This window comes from Lepisosteus platostomus, chromosome 6 (genome assembly GCF_059453375.1).
Source record: "Lepisosteus platostomus isolate fLepPlt1 chromosome 6, fLepPlt1.hap1, whole genome shotgun sequence".
In the NCBI taxonomy this organism is placed as follows: Eukaryota; Metazoa; Chordata; class Actinopteri; order Semionotiformes; family Lepisosteidae; genus Lepisosteus; species Lepisosteus platostomus.
In genome coordinates, this window is record NC_142616.1 from 23,403,505 (window position 1) to 23,419,681 (window position 16,177).

The following is a 16,177-nucleotide window of genomic DNA, read 5'->3' on the forward strand; positions in this document are numbered from 1 at the left end:
AGACGTTGCTATAGTTCTTAACCAAAAATCACAATAAAGTGAAATGGCAATGTTTCCTGTAGAAAAAAAAGAATTTGGAAAACTAAAGAAAATTCAGCAAAACGCTACAGTACATCATGCTTGAGAAAGACAATAACAATACTGCATTGATTTTTTCCAGTTGTAACTACAGTATAGGCAAAATATTGCAGGTAGTTTTCTCATGGATGTCCCTAAAATATATGTAACCGTGTCATATTGCCCTGCAATTATGCAGGTATCTTGGGGACCGACACATTTAATGTTCCCATTCAACTATCAGCCTCAGATAAATTGTTGCTATTACTTTTCTAAAAGGTCTTCTATTCTTTTCCGCCCTGCTACAATTGCTAAGGGACTTCCACAAAAACACTTTCTTTAATGGAGTCATAAAACTACCCAACTGATGCATCTTTCCTTCGCAAAAGGAACGACTTCTCCAAACCAGACAGTCCAAACCCATTAGGAACTCAAACACAGAACAGTGCCCCGATTCCTGACTTGACTAAATGTTCTTTTCTAAAAATAAATGTCAAGCGTGATCTATTAATCCTAGATTTTTTCTTCCTTATTTTCTGCCAGCTACTCTTTTAATAAGATACTTTTCGTCAGCTAGAGGATTCTTCTGATGCACATTTTAATGAAGCACCATAGATGCTTTTCTCACTTCAAAGTTACCATTCAATAAAAATATTCACAGCACTCTGCGTATGGAACAAAACGTTTCCGTTACGCGGTGGCGATTTTCAAAGCTTTTACTGAAAGCCTGCGATTGGTCTTTCAAGTCACAACAGGGCCTCTCTGCTGTAAAAGTCACATACTACAAAGTCGATTCCATAATTTATCTCCCTTACAAAGAGAAATGTGTAGTCCTAGCCGTAGTAAGAAGGAACTGAACTTCTTTCTAAACTTGTCCTGACACAAAAAGACTTATGGCAAAGGGGTTCCCACATACAAGCAAATACCAACAGCTTTACAAAAGACAGATCTTCACATGCCAGGGAGACCTTTCTGAGAAACTGCAGATACAAACAAAACCGCAACCAAGGCATTTCCCTCACTTTACTGCCAGATTTATAATCTGCCTTTCTGTTAGGAACAGTTCGTAGTACAAAAGATAGTAAAAGACATTTTTCGACTCCTAAAAAGGTTGTGTAGCGAGCGTAAATGGGGTGCGCGAATTGCGTGGAAAAAATGCTTTCAGAAGAACGACTATTCTTTATCCCTTACGGTTTATTTGCACTAGTGCCTTTGAGATGTAAATATCAGCTTTATGACGGAGAACATACATCTTTTGTTTTGTTTTTTAAACGTTGCACTACATAAAACCCATTTCTAGATTTAAAAACATTTTAATTATCACAAGGGTCATAGCACGGGGAGTTCACAAAACATTTTGTCCGTGCCCCTCCCCCTGGTATTCACAACCACATTCAAACTTTTCAAGTCTAAATTTATCCATTGGGATTTGTTAACTTTGGAATGGGGCTTATATTTTGCCAGTACTAATTGGCAAGAACTTTTCCCTTTTTTCTGGAAAGAATTTAAGGTAAAATACATGTTGGGGAATGTGAGTTAATGTATTCCCTAAGAAAACAGGCATGGGACTTCTGTACTTTCTCCATGCTTATACTTGACATTTGCTCAGCTTTGGCATTTCTTCCCACAGTTTGTATCATGCCACAGTATATCTGACCCTTGATATTTGCAACACATAAGCCTTTAGTTTGGAAGAGATTTTAACCATAAAAAGGACACGGCTACATTTTACTGACATAAGATAACATCTAATTCAATCTTAAAAATCAGTGGATGTTTTACTGTAGCAACAAATACTGTACAAAACAATTTCTTTTACAATTCATGCAACATCAAATGGAGGTACATTATGTATTTATGTACCTTTTTGGGTGAAAAGAGGACATTTTGAAAACAGACACCACACATTTCCACGGAGAAGCCTTAAGATTAAATACAATAATTTAATATTAGCTTGTTGATTTAAACTAATCAAAACATTGTGCTAGTTCCCACATTTAATAACACACATGAAAGGCCCAGTGGCTTGTTGAAACCTAATGTCTTTAGAGTTTTCTTATGTGAACATTCTTCAATACTCTTTAGAGTCCAATTAAGATGAGAAAAAAAAACATAATACCTACAGGCTTCAGAGGGCTGGTTAGAGTAGGTTACTGAGTCATCGTAACATTTAACTGGTTGACGGTAAGAGAACTCACAGAAGAATGAAGACTTTTCTAAGACCAAGGTCAAGTATTGTTTACACTAACCAGAAACATACATCAAAGATGTTTTTTATGAAGCATTAAATACTTTAACTTACAAGATGTTTCTAATTATGTTACTGCATATCTTTTTACCAAGGTTATTCAGCATGCAGTCTCATGCACAAACTTGATTATAAATGAATGTACAAAAAAATCAGGTACAACAATAAGCAAAAGCTTATTTTTAACATTTCTTCAACTTAAACATTGTAATTTAACATCAGTAGTTTAAATCTAGAAGAATGTTTCCCGTATAAATTACCAAGCCAGTAGTTACACAGCAACAACACAAGAAATCACCATTTTAACAGCTCTTTTTGATCTTATCTGCCTATGCAATTATTGTTAACAGAAAACAGGAAACAGGTTTTTTGATTCAATGTAGTAACCAGCTTTGCAAGTTGATTCGTTCAAATACATTTAGAACTAAAAATGAATACATTTTAAATATCCAGAGTTATTTCTATTTTCAGATGTTTTCTCATGATTATTATTTTATTAAGTTGAAGTTTGACACTTAAGGGTTACACTTACACTTAAAACTTTACATCACTACCTGCAGGTCATATTGTATCTCTTCAACCTGGTATTTTAAGAACCCTTTCTTGTGGTGTTTTTACAAAACAAACTAGTTCATGTTTTGTGTTTTTAAGTGAAAAAAACAATTTTTGCAATTGCAACCCTTTGACTTGGTAAAACATCCCTTTTAACTTTTTATTGTTACATCACATACAGTGTATATACCACAATACATTCCACACATTCCCAAGAATAATGTGTTAAGAAAATCTTAATTCCACATAATTACAGTGCACAAACTCACCTGGAAAACATTCTCTGCGTTGGTAATGTATGCTATGACCTAAGTGCTTAGAGTCATTTTGAAGGTAATACTCACAAAGCGATTTATAAGGAATTTAAAAGGAATGACTTTATTAACAAATATTAGAAAGAATGATAAATCCTTCATCTACAGATGCCATTCACCAGAGCCTGGTCAAACATTTCCAGCAATGTAAAAGGGTTGCAAATTCTAAAACTCAAATGTATCTTCTTTTTCACAGGTGTCTGCACAGCACCGGAACAAAATTTAAAGAATGTGATCTACTCTGTTCACAAACTAACTGCATTAATTGATGGTTGTTTCAGAACTGAGTGCAGGAATATATGCACCAATAAAATAGAATAAAAGTTTGGAGCACTCAGAATGAAAACGTATAACGGGGCACTCCGCATTGGAAAGCAAAAAAAAATATATATGCTCTATTCAATATTTCCTAAGAAAATCTTACCTTAAACATGCTTTTGGGTCCTTCCAACAAAAATCAAATGCAGGCAGAACACGCACTTAAGTTGCAGCTCATCCTACCAATACAAAACTCACATACCGTCATGAAATGGGTCGTGAATTTGTGACAACGAAAACTTGTGCCACCACGTACAGAAGTTAAATTTAAAAAAAACCCAACAGTCTGTCTCCTGCTAACACCAGCTGAAAGTCACAGCACAACAAAAGGTAATTATCAACAGGCACAAGCTGCCAGTGCTGAATAGGCACTAGTACCACTCCACTGACTGCACATGACAGACATGAAGCCATGGAGCTCTGATGGGATGGATGTAACTTTAGAAACAGAATGATGTATTGGAACACTAATATTTTTTCCTTCTGCTTGGAGATATGTTTTACAGCAGCAAGGCTTGTGAATGCTGCTTTGTGTCAACAGATAAGAGGATAAACCTGACTCAACTACAGTTTTAAACAGCTCAGCTGTGCATTTTTCTTTTTTAATTTCCTTTGACGTTTTTTTAAGAAATTGGCCATTAGCCGTTTTCGAATGCACTACAAATATTTTCTCTTCGATAATTAAATAACTTGGAACTATATACATGTCCAGTAAACAACCATACTGAAGGCTGCCACTGAGTCATTTGTCATATTCTTTTTTTTAAAAATGATTACTTGATATAGAACTTAGAACTTGTATTTGCCCTTTCAGGTAGTACTAACTGTGTGAAGAATCTGAAAAACAAAAACTGATTCAGCTGCTTGATAACTGCATCAACCATGCTGTTTAGCACAGCTTTTGTTGAACCGTATTAAACAACATATCCCATGATTAAATAACTAAAATACACAAACCACAGTGCTACCTGGATGTTAAACTGAACTCCCACAATAGCTCTGGGACAAGCGAACATGCTTTAAATATGGTCTACATTTACCTCATGGGTGATTTGCCTGGAAGAGTTCAAAAACTAAAATAAAACTATCCCCACTCCGATCATAAAGAAGGTCAGTAAAACCTTGATCGAAAACAACTTGCTTTCAAGTGCATGTTTTCTTCATGGGTAGGAAAGTTATTAACAGTTTCACACTTATTAAACCAGTATAGCCACTAAAATAAAGTTTTCTGTTGATCACATTTTAGTTGGTATATATGCAGATTTGGGCACTAGACAGAAAATGTACCATCAATTATGTCTTATATGAGGGTTTCAGTCTTAGAGATAACAAAACTGCAGATAATTTAGAAATACATTTTAGACTTATTCTCTACAGCAAAACACAAACAAGTGCAAAATGCTTGTTAATGCAGTTACTGTATAATCAAGAATAGGAGGCACCTCTTCGCACAAAGGGTGGTGGGAGTATGGAACAAGATGTCCAGCCATGTTATTGAAGCTGATACTGTGGTTTCGGTGAAGAAAGAGCTGGATGAGATCCTTAGATTAATTAACTACTAATTACAGTACCAAGCAGGCTAGATGCTTCTTTTGTTGCAGCCTTACGTTGTTATGATGAAGGTTCCTTTTACACAGGCACTTTCTCTCTGCTTGTGTATGGTACAAAAACATTCTAACCATCAAGAGAATCCAACTTTAGAATAGTCCAACTTTTTAGACTTCACCAATAGAAGTACAAGGCTGAAAGTGCACATTTTTAAATGGTCACAGATTTTATACAAACTGTCGTGGGAATATGGAATAAGTTACCCAGCCATGATGTTGGAGCCGATACTCTTTAAGTTTTTTACCAGCATTCGGCAGAGGAAAATATGTGTCACGTGAAAACAAAATTCAGGAAGGTGTCAAATTTCCTCTTTTTTCCATCTAAATAATGCAGAAAAGTTTACAGCTTACATATTTATGTTGTTGGGGTTCTATAGACTTTATTTCAAATACCTGTTTGCTTGCTGGTGGTTTCTTCTTACAGAAAGTACTAAATCTATTCCGCATACATTATCAGAACAGTTTGCACCATTTCTTTTACACAACCGACAACTTCAACAAGCTTCAAGAACCAACGAGATGCAGGTACAGGTAACCTTTGCCTCAGATAAGCCGTCATTGTACTGAAAGACAATGCAGCGTAAAATCAAAACTAAACCCACATCACAATTAGGGACTTTTATTTTCACTTTGCTGAAGACAAAAAGGAAAATGGAATGACTTAACTATGCTGCAAGTACCCAGATAAAAAGAAACCACTGCAGAAAAAAATAATTTCCTCAACATGCTTAAGTACCACGAAAGGCTGTCTTTTCTATCAAGGCATTTTTTAATCCTTTTGAACTGATGGCTTTGAGAATAAATGTTCCACCAAAGAATGCTTTTTCATGGAGCTTTATTAGATAAGAAGGTCCCATGCATAATTAATGTGACGTTTAATGTACTGCTGAAATAATTGCACTTTAATTAGTTTTTTTCTTGTACTTCTAATTACATCTCTGACATCTTCATTTTTATTAATACTAGCATACACAATAATCACATATCTTCCAAATCTATTTTTGAAGGTTTGAACTTGCTCCTTCCTTTAGTTTTAAGGGCTAAGGGCTGGAATGATGACATTTAAGACAGCAGGGTGCATAGATCTTAAATGCAATTAACATCAGCCAAGTAATATTTTTTAACTTTTCGCAGTATAGTTGCTTTCTGTGAAAATGTAAGAAAAAGCTAGCTGGAAGCAGTCTTGTGTAATACTATTGACTGCTATTGCAGGCTGCAAATAAGTGGCCATTCAGCCCATCTATCTAGTGTGGTAGTTAGCAATTAACTGATCCAAGGATATCATCCACAGCCATTCCTTGAAACAAGCCAGGGAATCAGCTTCTAAAGCAAGGCTGGGTCACCTGCTCAATACTCCCACAACCCTTTGTGCAAGGAAGTGCCCCCTTTTCTCAGTTCTAAACGCACGTCCATACAGTTTCCACTTGTGTTCTCGGGTTTGTGTTTCACTGATCAAGAAGTCAGCTAGGTTCATTTTGTCAGTACGTTGAGGATTATGAATATTTGTATCAGGTTCTCTCATGACTTTCTCTGTTCAAGAAAAAAGTTTCATTTCCTACAGTCTACAGACATCTAGATTCTCTTCTCTAAACCGATTCCAGAGCAGCTATATCTTTTTTATAAGAGTGGTTACCAAAATTGTACTAAATATTCTAAATGAAGCCTTAATAGTACAATTTACAATGTTAACATAACAACCCTTGATTTACATTCTAGGTTTTTAATTATATTTCCTAGTATATTGCTTGCCTTTTTAATTGCTTCCCTGCATTAGAAGATGTAAAGGATGTGTCAAAGTAAACGCCTATTTGTATTTATAATTTGTGGTTTTGCTACCTGCATGCAATTCCCTGCACTTATCTCTTGCCAGCTGTTTTCCCACTCCTGAACTTTATCTAACATTTTAAGTTTAATACATTTCATTTGCTGCTTCTATAGTACATTGTTTACTAAATACAGCAGAATCTAGATATAATCTAGATTTTAATTGGAAGGAATGGTAGTCAGACCTCTGTAATATTCCACTAATTACAACACCCACCCCTATATCTGTACTAGGTCTTCTATTTATTAACCAGTTTTCAATCCAAACTCTTGCATTTCCCACAAATATCTACTCCCTACAGTTTGAAAATTAATCTTTTAAGAGAAACTTGACCATTAAAATACACCATATCATGTGGACTATGTGCTTGTTGAAAGAACTCTAACAAGTGGGCTAGGAAACATACATTTTCAAAATGCGTTGACTATACCTCAGGATGTGATTTCTTTATAGGGAGTCTAGTTTAGTTCTAATAATTATTTTCAAAACCTTACATGTAATAGGTGTAGGATAGAGATGTTATTAAGCCCAAACGGTTGTCCAAAGGAAAGCCCAAACAAGTCCCATATATAACAGGCTATAAAACCTCAACAATGCATAAAATATAGCTTTCCAATTAGCATTTAAATGGCAACCAGAAACAAAACATTAAAGCAATAAAAAAGAGAAAATTTGGAAAAGTATGAAAAATTGGAATCCATTGAAGAATAATGCAGATGTATCTATAGTACTGTATATATTAAATTACTGGCTTGATATATTTGAAGTTTTCCATAAAATGTAACTCATTTGTTCTAATCATCTTAATACTGTACAGCATGTTTTTCCTAAGTACATAATAACAATTGGGTTTTATTAATCAAAACATTAATTAGCAGTGACTATTAAGGTAGCTTGATGGAAAACATTAAGCGTGGTCGGGGTTATTCTGTAAAACAAAAAAACACTTTTGTCCCTTTGTTCACTAGCGCTTCAACAACAAATCTCCATGCTGATGTTCACAACTTTTCCCTACACCAACAGATGAAAACAATGCACCACATGACTGCTGATAAAACTGCAGCTCAACTCATAGAGCCATTACAGAAACTACTAATGAGCCTAAGCTGGCGATAAAATAAGTGAATGATTCATCTGCACAATGGCTGATGTAATTAATCAGGTTTGTCTCTCTAAAGAGAAAACAAATCCTTGTAATTCCATTATTGGGGCTAGAAAAAGTCCAAATGTTTTTTAAATCTTCTGTTACATGTTTGGGCAAACAGTACCACCTGTACCCGAGACTTCTGTTCTGTTGGTTTTGGGGTATTTCGGTGCTTGTCTTTCGATCTAATTAATCTCCTTGATTTTAGAATAACAGTTACTTCAGTACTCTTATTTGCAAAGGGATTTTGTTGATAAGTATAAACTGCATTGTGTTTGCTGCAAGTGCTGTTAGCTGGATCCAAATACAGCTGCTGTTCATTCACTGCATTATTACATCATTAGCAGCTGGATACAATATAAAAGGAACAACGCTACTGTTATGATCTAAGAGCTGTTTCACAGCCAGTGTGGCATAAAGCCCCATGGTAAATAGCGTCATGCAAGTGCCAGTGCAAGAGCATTGTTACTAGGTCACAATGTCTAGCTTGGAGCCACTCGAAAGTGGAAGAATTCTAAATGTTTGCTTTTATTCTGTGCAATGCTCTGTCACAATTAAGGGGTGAATTCATTTATTTTCTGCTAATGCAGATGTGGCTCTCAATAATGCACAGGCTTAGCCAGCCAAAACCATGTGCACAAGCCTCAGTGAAAGTGGTGCATTTATCATTAGTTCATAAGCTGTGCTGGTCTCTTCTGAAGATATGTTTCTATGGAGGCTTTATAAAATTGCAGCGATATCATTGATCTACAGATACTACGCAGCAGAAGCCAAAATGCTATAGAGAAGCCGCTTTGTTTCCTGATTTCTGTGGCAATAAGGCCATACAAATAGTTCCTGATTAGAGTTCTAAATATCCTGGCACCAGAACTGTTGAGATCGCATATTGCTTTATTAAGGGATATGTCATTCAATACTAAAAATGACAGGCAAACGTCCCTTGGTTCCTAGGTATATTCCTATACAAATGAGGGACATAATGTATATAACTCAGTTCCATTCAATTTTGAAAAGACTAAATCTACATAATTTAGGAAACCGCAGATCAGGACCTATTTAGCAGGATACAGAAAAGTATTTCCCAAAATGCACAGATCCCTTTTGTGTCAACTATACCTTGGGGCTCCTGAGCAGCTCCACTCGAAAAGCACTTTCCTGAAGCTAGATTAAACTCTATGACTAGATTCAAGCCTGGATCATGTCACTAGCTGACAGTGACTGGGATTCTTCAACCAGCTGTGCAAAAGTGGCTACGTACTGCCAAAAGTAGGTTGGGATTAGAACTGGTCTGACGATTTCTGAGTTTTTTTACATATTGAGCAACCTACATTTGTTGTATCTCCGAAACGTCTTCCCTTCGGCGGCCTATAGCACAAATAATCCAATCTCCTCAATTTCTTCACCATTCCTTCCTTGTCAATAATACAGTACCAATGCTGACAAAACTGTACAACAAAACAACATATTAATTAACCATTCATAAACATATTATGCTAATTAAATTATATTTTTATTCTATTACTGTTATGTAGTTTATTGAATACAATATACTCATGCCGTGCACCAAGGGCAGACGAAACGGCTTTCTAGACTATTCTGTGATTTTTTGTGATATAGTTATAATGAAGGACTGCTGGGGGCAGGGGGGGGAGCTATTTGTACTTCTCTCAACATTACGTTATGCATTGTCAATCTTTGAGATTCTTTTTAAGGATCCGAGGTATTAGAAAATAGTGGCTCGGAAGTGGGCGGAATCGCAGTCTCCCCGTGTGCGGTCGCAGCGATCGTAGTTACAAGCCGCAAAACATGCAAAATAAAAAGTCGGGTAAATAACTGGCAGTTCTGTTATCCCCACTATGGCTCCAGTTTTTTGGGGGGAAAGTACATTTATATATCCAGCTAAAATCGTTTTTTTCAAAAAGTATAAAAGCTGCTCCTTTTAACCTCTGCCTGCGTGCTCAGAAAATACATTATTTCCAGTCTGCTATCAGCTTTCTGAGCGGTGACAAGTTAGCACTTTGCAGCCACCACAGATCTTGTAAAGATGGAGAAGTCATACAGTAGATCTGTGTATTGGCAGGTGCGTGAAGAGATGACGTCAGGGTGGCCTTGCAAAATGCATTGTTTTTTGGTGATTTACTATATTGTTATTTTAAATGTGGCTTTTTATTGCAGTATGTTATTTGTAATGTATTAAATATTACAAAAACTATAAAAATTAAAATAATATCTCCCTAGATGGAAAACAAAAAAATATTTTAAATATCTTCTTTTTTGTGATACAATGCTGGCGACGAGACCACCATCTGTACTGGTTGTAAACACAATGCCATCTAGCGGCCCCTCATATAATATACACCTCCACCAGCCTGCCGGGGAATCCGTGCAAAAAAACCTTTTTTTCACGTCAAAGTACTATGTTCAACTATGTTCAACAGTGTCGTTTAAAGTAGCCGTTAATCGAGTAAAAAACCCCAGCAAATTAAGAAACCCAGGTTGTCCACAAACTGTCATTAATTGGCAAAGAAACCTGCCTGGTACACTTTACATTTAGATACCGACCAGTAAAAGCTATATCCTTAGACGGTTGTGCGGAGAGCCGAACTCATCGCAATTCAGTCCGCACACAGCACAGTTCGGACACAAGTAACCTGAACAGCATGTGTTTGGACTGTGTAAGAAAGCGGCAACATCAGGAGACAATGCAGCATAACATGCCTTTTCCCTACAGAATCTGCCAGAAACTGGGGTCGAACTCAGAACTCAAGAGCTGTGAAGTAACCTGTAAATTTTAATTCCTTAGATTTTCCTTGTTAATTTTGAAAAGATTGTTAAAAGGTGGGGACGCTTCACAGTGGAAATTATCGCGTGAAAATGTCATGAGCAACATAACATGCCGTTTTAGGGGAATGAAGAAGGTACCATCGCCATTTCAGCAATATCCATATTTTTACATACCATGCCAAAAAAAAATGACCTACAGTAGTATATGTTGTGTGTTTACTCCCTGTCTATTTATTACTACTGTCACACAGTTCCCGCCATTGATATGATGACATTTGTAAAACAATTAAAATTCTGAAAAATAAGAAAAGTGACAAAACCTCTCTCTAGGGTGTCTTATTGGTGAAGTTAAAGCTGGCCCAAACTCAGCTCTAAGTCCCGAGATTCATTTTAGAAGGTGCTGACACTCTTTTCCTTTTACTTTGAAAGGCTTTTAAATGCAAGAAGGAAAATCACTTTAATGTACATCACTTCTGTGGTCCAAGTTTAATGTAGTAGTTCAGGTGGGGAGCTGCGTCAACATGCGTAGGCTGCAAAGGAACAAGTAATAGGTTTATTAAGGCTCCATGGCTGAAACGTTGTGTTGTCTTTCTTCTCTTTTCAGCATGGAATTAAACTATTACTTGTTCCAAGTTTAATGTAACTTACTGATTATTTATCCTTTTAAGTACCTAATAGTTAATAATACAGGCTATTTCATGAATTATTTTTTCAACCTTGACTTACACAAACCATTGAAAAATAATTTTGCATAATCCAGCACCTTTTAAAGCCTTTCAGGCATTTTGCTTTAAAGAAACAAGTGTAAGTTTAACACTGTGGGTTTATTTCATAACCACTATTTCACATTATTTTAGATAATTCACTATTGACATTTACATTAAGTAACCTCAGGCCACCATATAGAAAATATTACCTGAGGACATCCTTATCCTTAAAGTCAACTGCCCTTGGAGAAAAACCTGGAAAGTAAATTAAATATATAAACAAACCGAATGAGCCAAATCTCCAGGGAGCTTAGTTTTGTATTTAAGCTGACATAAAAGCAAACTCACATCTTACTCCCACCCCTTAAATCAGTCTTTCAATGTGCATCTAAAAGGCAAAAAAAAATGTTATTGTAGCTTCCAACAAGGCATCTGATAAAGGAACAGTAAAAAGGAGACTAATGCTATCTGAATGCCACTGCCTTCTTTATTTTGGGAGACAGAGGGTGTGTGTCTAAGCCTACATGAATAAGTACTCCTAGCAAACAGCTCCTGTAAATTCACAGCATCCATCATCTGAAAGAAATGAGATCTTGAAATGAAGTGTTTTTGTGATCACTACTTGGTCTATCTGGAATTTTCTTTTCATATTAATTTTTTTTTGTAAGTCCAACATATTCTGTTTTTTAATCATTACAATAACAGTAAGAGTCACAGTAAGAACAATTTATACTGTGTAAACCAATTGAATGTACACTGAAAACTGCTTTACATGTGTCAATATTTACTGATCAGAGTTAGTATTAAACTACCCACTATTTACACAGATGGGATGGTTGATACAGGTTGTAAGATGAAAGGTTTTATGCAAATACATTTACTATATGGCCTACAAATAATATAGCAAAGGTGCAAATTCCCTTTCCTTTTTATGAATGACACCAAAATGACAAATTCTGGAAAACTGTAGGAAAATTACAAAATGTAAATGTACATTTTGTATAGTCTGTCAGCCTATATTTTGTCAGCATTATCCCAACCCAAAGCTGTTGAATTTTATGCCTAAGTAAAATTCTAATTACACCTTCTACAGAAAGAGCAGTATGGTAGAGGACTCTTGTAAAGGCATTACTCTTATACCGACACAAAAGTTGACAATAGCTGGAATGAAAATGCATCCTGACAGTTTTGTTATAGGTATGTGTAATAACAGATAACTGATATAACATCCTCTGAATACAGCAGTTTCAATTTCACAATTATGGCTATATGTAACAGAAGACAGATTTCAAAGAGGTCTAAGCAGGAGAAGTCAAACTAAAATTCACATAACTTAATTTGTAGACTAATCAATTAGGTCTGAAGTCCAAGGAATGATTTTACTACTGTAAAACAAAATGTGAAGACGGGAATTATCAACTTATTATGAAAATGAAGTACGCACATCATGATCCTTCCTGCCTATTGAATAGTTTTACTGCCTTGTTAGCCACAGTGGCTGTCCCCTGTATGGAGTTAGAAATTAAAATGGCTGTAGTAATCCATCAATAAATACGTAAGAGCTCCTGTCATGACAATGTGGACTGTAACATAAAAAGACAAGTACAAAAGAGTTTAGAAGATCTTAAAGCATCAATTAACATTTTAAACGGGTTTGTCTTTGAATGAAGTTGCTAAGTCTCAATGACATCTTAATGCCTTCTAACAATATACCTAGAACAGCCTGGATCAGGGATTTTTTCTTGTCTTATGTATGTACAGTCTGAGCCTTGATATTCCTTGAAAAAACTAATGCATCTTTATGGGTGCACTATACTTGCACTGCTTCCCGGCATTTTGCAAGTGGATTCAGCACTTTATAAGGGAAAATGTCCGTCTTAATTGGATTAAACACTACCATGATGTGGATAAAAAAAAGTTCTGAAATTATTGGGCGACTGCCATCAACTATGAGGAAAAATGCACACAAGAATTTTCAATTACCTTCAATAGTAAGCATTAACATGTCCATTACCATCACAGAAAGAACTTGAGGCACTACCTCACAATAAAAACAATCTCATTATTGTCATAATGGAAAACAAATGATTACTGAAAAATGGTATTTCATCATGACAACAGTTCAGGCCAGCACCATGCTGAATTAAAACAAGAGCTCATACTTCAGTTTAATAAACCTTTTTTTCTGGTTAAAAGTCAAGAATGCAACAACATGTCAGTTTCCGTGTTTAGTACGATTCCAAAGCTATAAAAGCTATTGTTCCAAGACACCCAGGACTGTACTTTCCTACTTTGTTTTTGTTTATTCAAAAAAAAAGATGACTGCCAAAGATGACATTTGACGCAATTCAATCTCATTAAAATGAAAGCCTTTGCACTTTCCACCTAAACGATTAATCATTTACTTGCAATAAAACTATATTCAGCTTCAGAGTTCAGTCCAAACACAGGTGGTCTAAAAACATTCCACGTTCACGTTACCGGCGTCGACACCAATCTAATACTGCTGCTTTACCCGAACCCCAATCAACGGCAACACCCAGAAGTACTGTAACTGCCAGGTATACTGAATTTGTAAGCGTGTCCCCGAAGAACGAAATGTATTACCTGCAGCTAATTGAGCCGTGCAGTCAATGCAATTAAGTACCATGCTGTTTAATAATCACAAGGCGTTCTTCTTTAAGACTTCGCACTTCAATAAAGTGTGGACACTTCGACTACCTGTACACTTACTTATTTAATGACATGTGTTTACAAGTGGGAAACTGCGGGCGAGAATTGATATCAATCCATGTGCCGCAAAACAAGACTAAATCGCGAAGGCTCGGTTGCTTTACACTTCTGAACAAAATGTATCCTCACCTGTGCAGTATCGCTTTCACCACCTCCAATAGGCGTGGAGGCCATGTTGCTGAAGCTTTATCCAGACCGGACAAATTTGAAATCTCGTTTTTTTAAGGGGGTGGTGGCGGTGCAGCAATATTGCTTCCTGCACAGCAAAACCCATAAACCTTTAAAAAGTTGTTTTAACTCCTTGATGAGACGGAGCTTTCGACTGTTCCAAAGCCCCGCACGACCCCCCCTGCGGCGCACTGTCTCGGAGTCCCACACAGGAAAGTTTTGCTCGCTGCGCAGCCGAGTCACACAGGTAAAGTCCACTTGCTGTGCAACTTGACTGAGGCGGTCTGATCAGAGCCTATTGAGATGGCGACAGTGGCAGTGCCATTAAGGCTACAAACCGCCCGCTGTACTAACTTCACCGCAGACTCGGTTAGGGTGCGGCACCAAGGTTACTGCACTCATAGGCTGAAGACCTCGCCGACTGTTGCTCTTTAGATAATAGAAAACACAGCGATAATACTACTGCAGCGTTCAGAAGCATAAAATGACACCATAAAGCAGCATGATTGTATTGAATGATTTTTTTCTGATACTAAGTGTTATTGTATTAAGTGTTTAATGAATAAGAATACATTTATAAAAGCTATGCGGAAATAATTGTATTTAACATTTGATACAATATGCCCTTCCCAATACCACTGTCACAATCTTGCATATACTGTAAATGCCTGCACTTTCAACACCTCAATTAAAAACAATGTCAGATTGCATTGTTTTCAACTATTAGCACACTTAACGTCTATATACACCAACTAAGCATGATTTTAGTCTGCAGGTAATTTTAATTAATACAATTTAAATATACCTCTGTCTGTAACCTGACACTTTAGCCAGAAGAGGGTGTCAATATGGTTTTGAATCTGAAAACTACTGTTTACATGAAATAACCGGTAGGGCCCGAGTTGCCTTTTGATAAATCACGGTTCTGTTCCCAGAACAGGGCTGCATTGTGAGATTAAATGGTTATAGGAAGAAGGAATGGGCTTCAACGCAACTTGCTGAGCTTTACTTTGAAAAGTCGTTACGGGTTAATTTGCACAAAAAAAGGAAACCAAGTTAAAAACCGAAATAAATGTATATTTCTAATGTAATCACCTTTTACTTAGAGCCAACAAGGTGAAATGATCAGATTCCGGTTCAAATTGAAAAACAAATGTTCCGTCTCCAATTTCCATCGCTAACAGAAATGCAAATACTATTTATAATTTAGAGGAAAAAGTACAGTTTGCCAACAAATTCACAAGAAGGTTGTGTGCAAAATGTCATAAACTGTGGTTTTCTGTCCTTCAAAGTGTTGTCGCGGCTCTATAACATTTATTCAAACATTATTGATAGCATTTCCATGTTAATTTATGTAAGCCCTTTAATGATACTACAAGCTATACTGTATATGAAGCCTAAGAAAATATCCGTCTAAACGTACTAGTATCCTTTTTTAATCATTTTCCCCAACCACTACATTCAAATAAAAAAAACAATAAAAAATGATTATAGTGTATAGTGAAATGTATCATTTAAAAAAATACATGGAGAAGTGAAGGTTTACCTGGAAAGTACCGTGCACAAAAAACATCTACCACCCGCAAACGATATAAGAAACCAAAAATCCTGGAAACACTGTGTGTGGTTTCCAACCGGGCCCGCCCGCTGCTTTTTTTTTTGCTCATCCTCTTCCGCCGCGCTTTAAAGCCGTTCTCCCGCCCCTAAGACATCCGCCTCC

At 36.4% G+C, this 16,177-nt stretch overlaps 1 protein-coding gene across 2 annotated transcripts in view; it reads right to left on the bottom strand.

Moving 5' to 3' along the window:
- ank3b (ankyrin 3b) overlaps positions 1–14,844 on the bottom strand; it is a 203,423-nt gene extending 188,579 nt beyond the window's left edge. Inside the window, exon 1 of one of the 2 annotated variants that reach the window (XM_088634875.1) lies at positions 14,419–14,844. In XM_088634875.1, coding sequence (XP_088491001.1) covers positions 14,419–14,463 — 45 coding nt within the window. In that variant the 5' untranslated portion in view covers positions 14,464–14,844. Of the gene's footprint in view, positions 1–3,595; positions 3,817–14,418 lie in introns of those variants that run through there. The other variant, XM_088634885.1, reaches the window with a different exon arrangement.
- Positions 14,845–16,177: the final 1,333 nt, after the last annotated feature.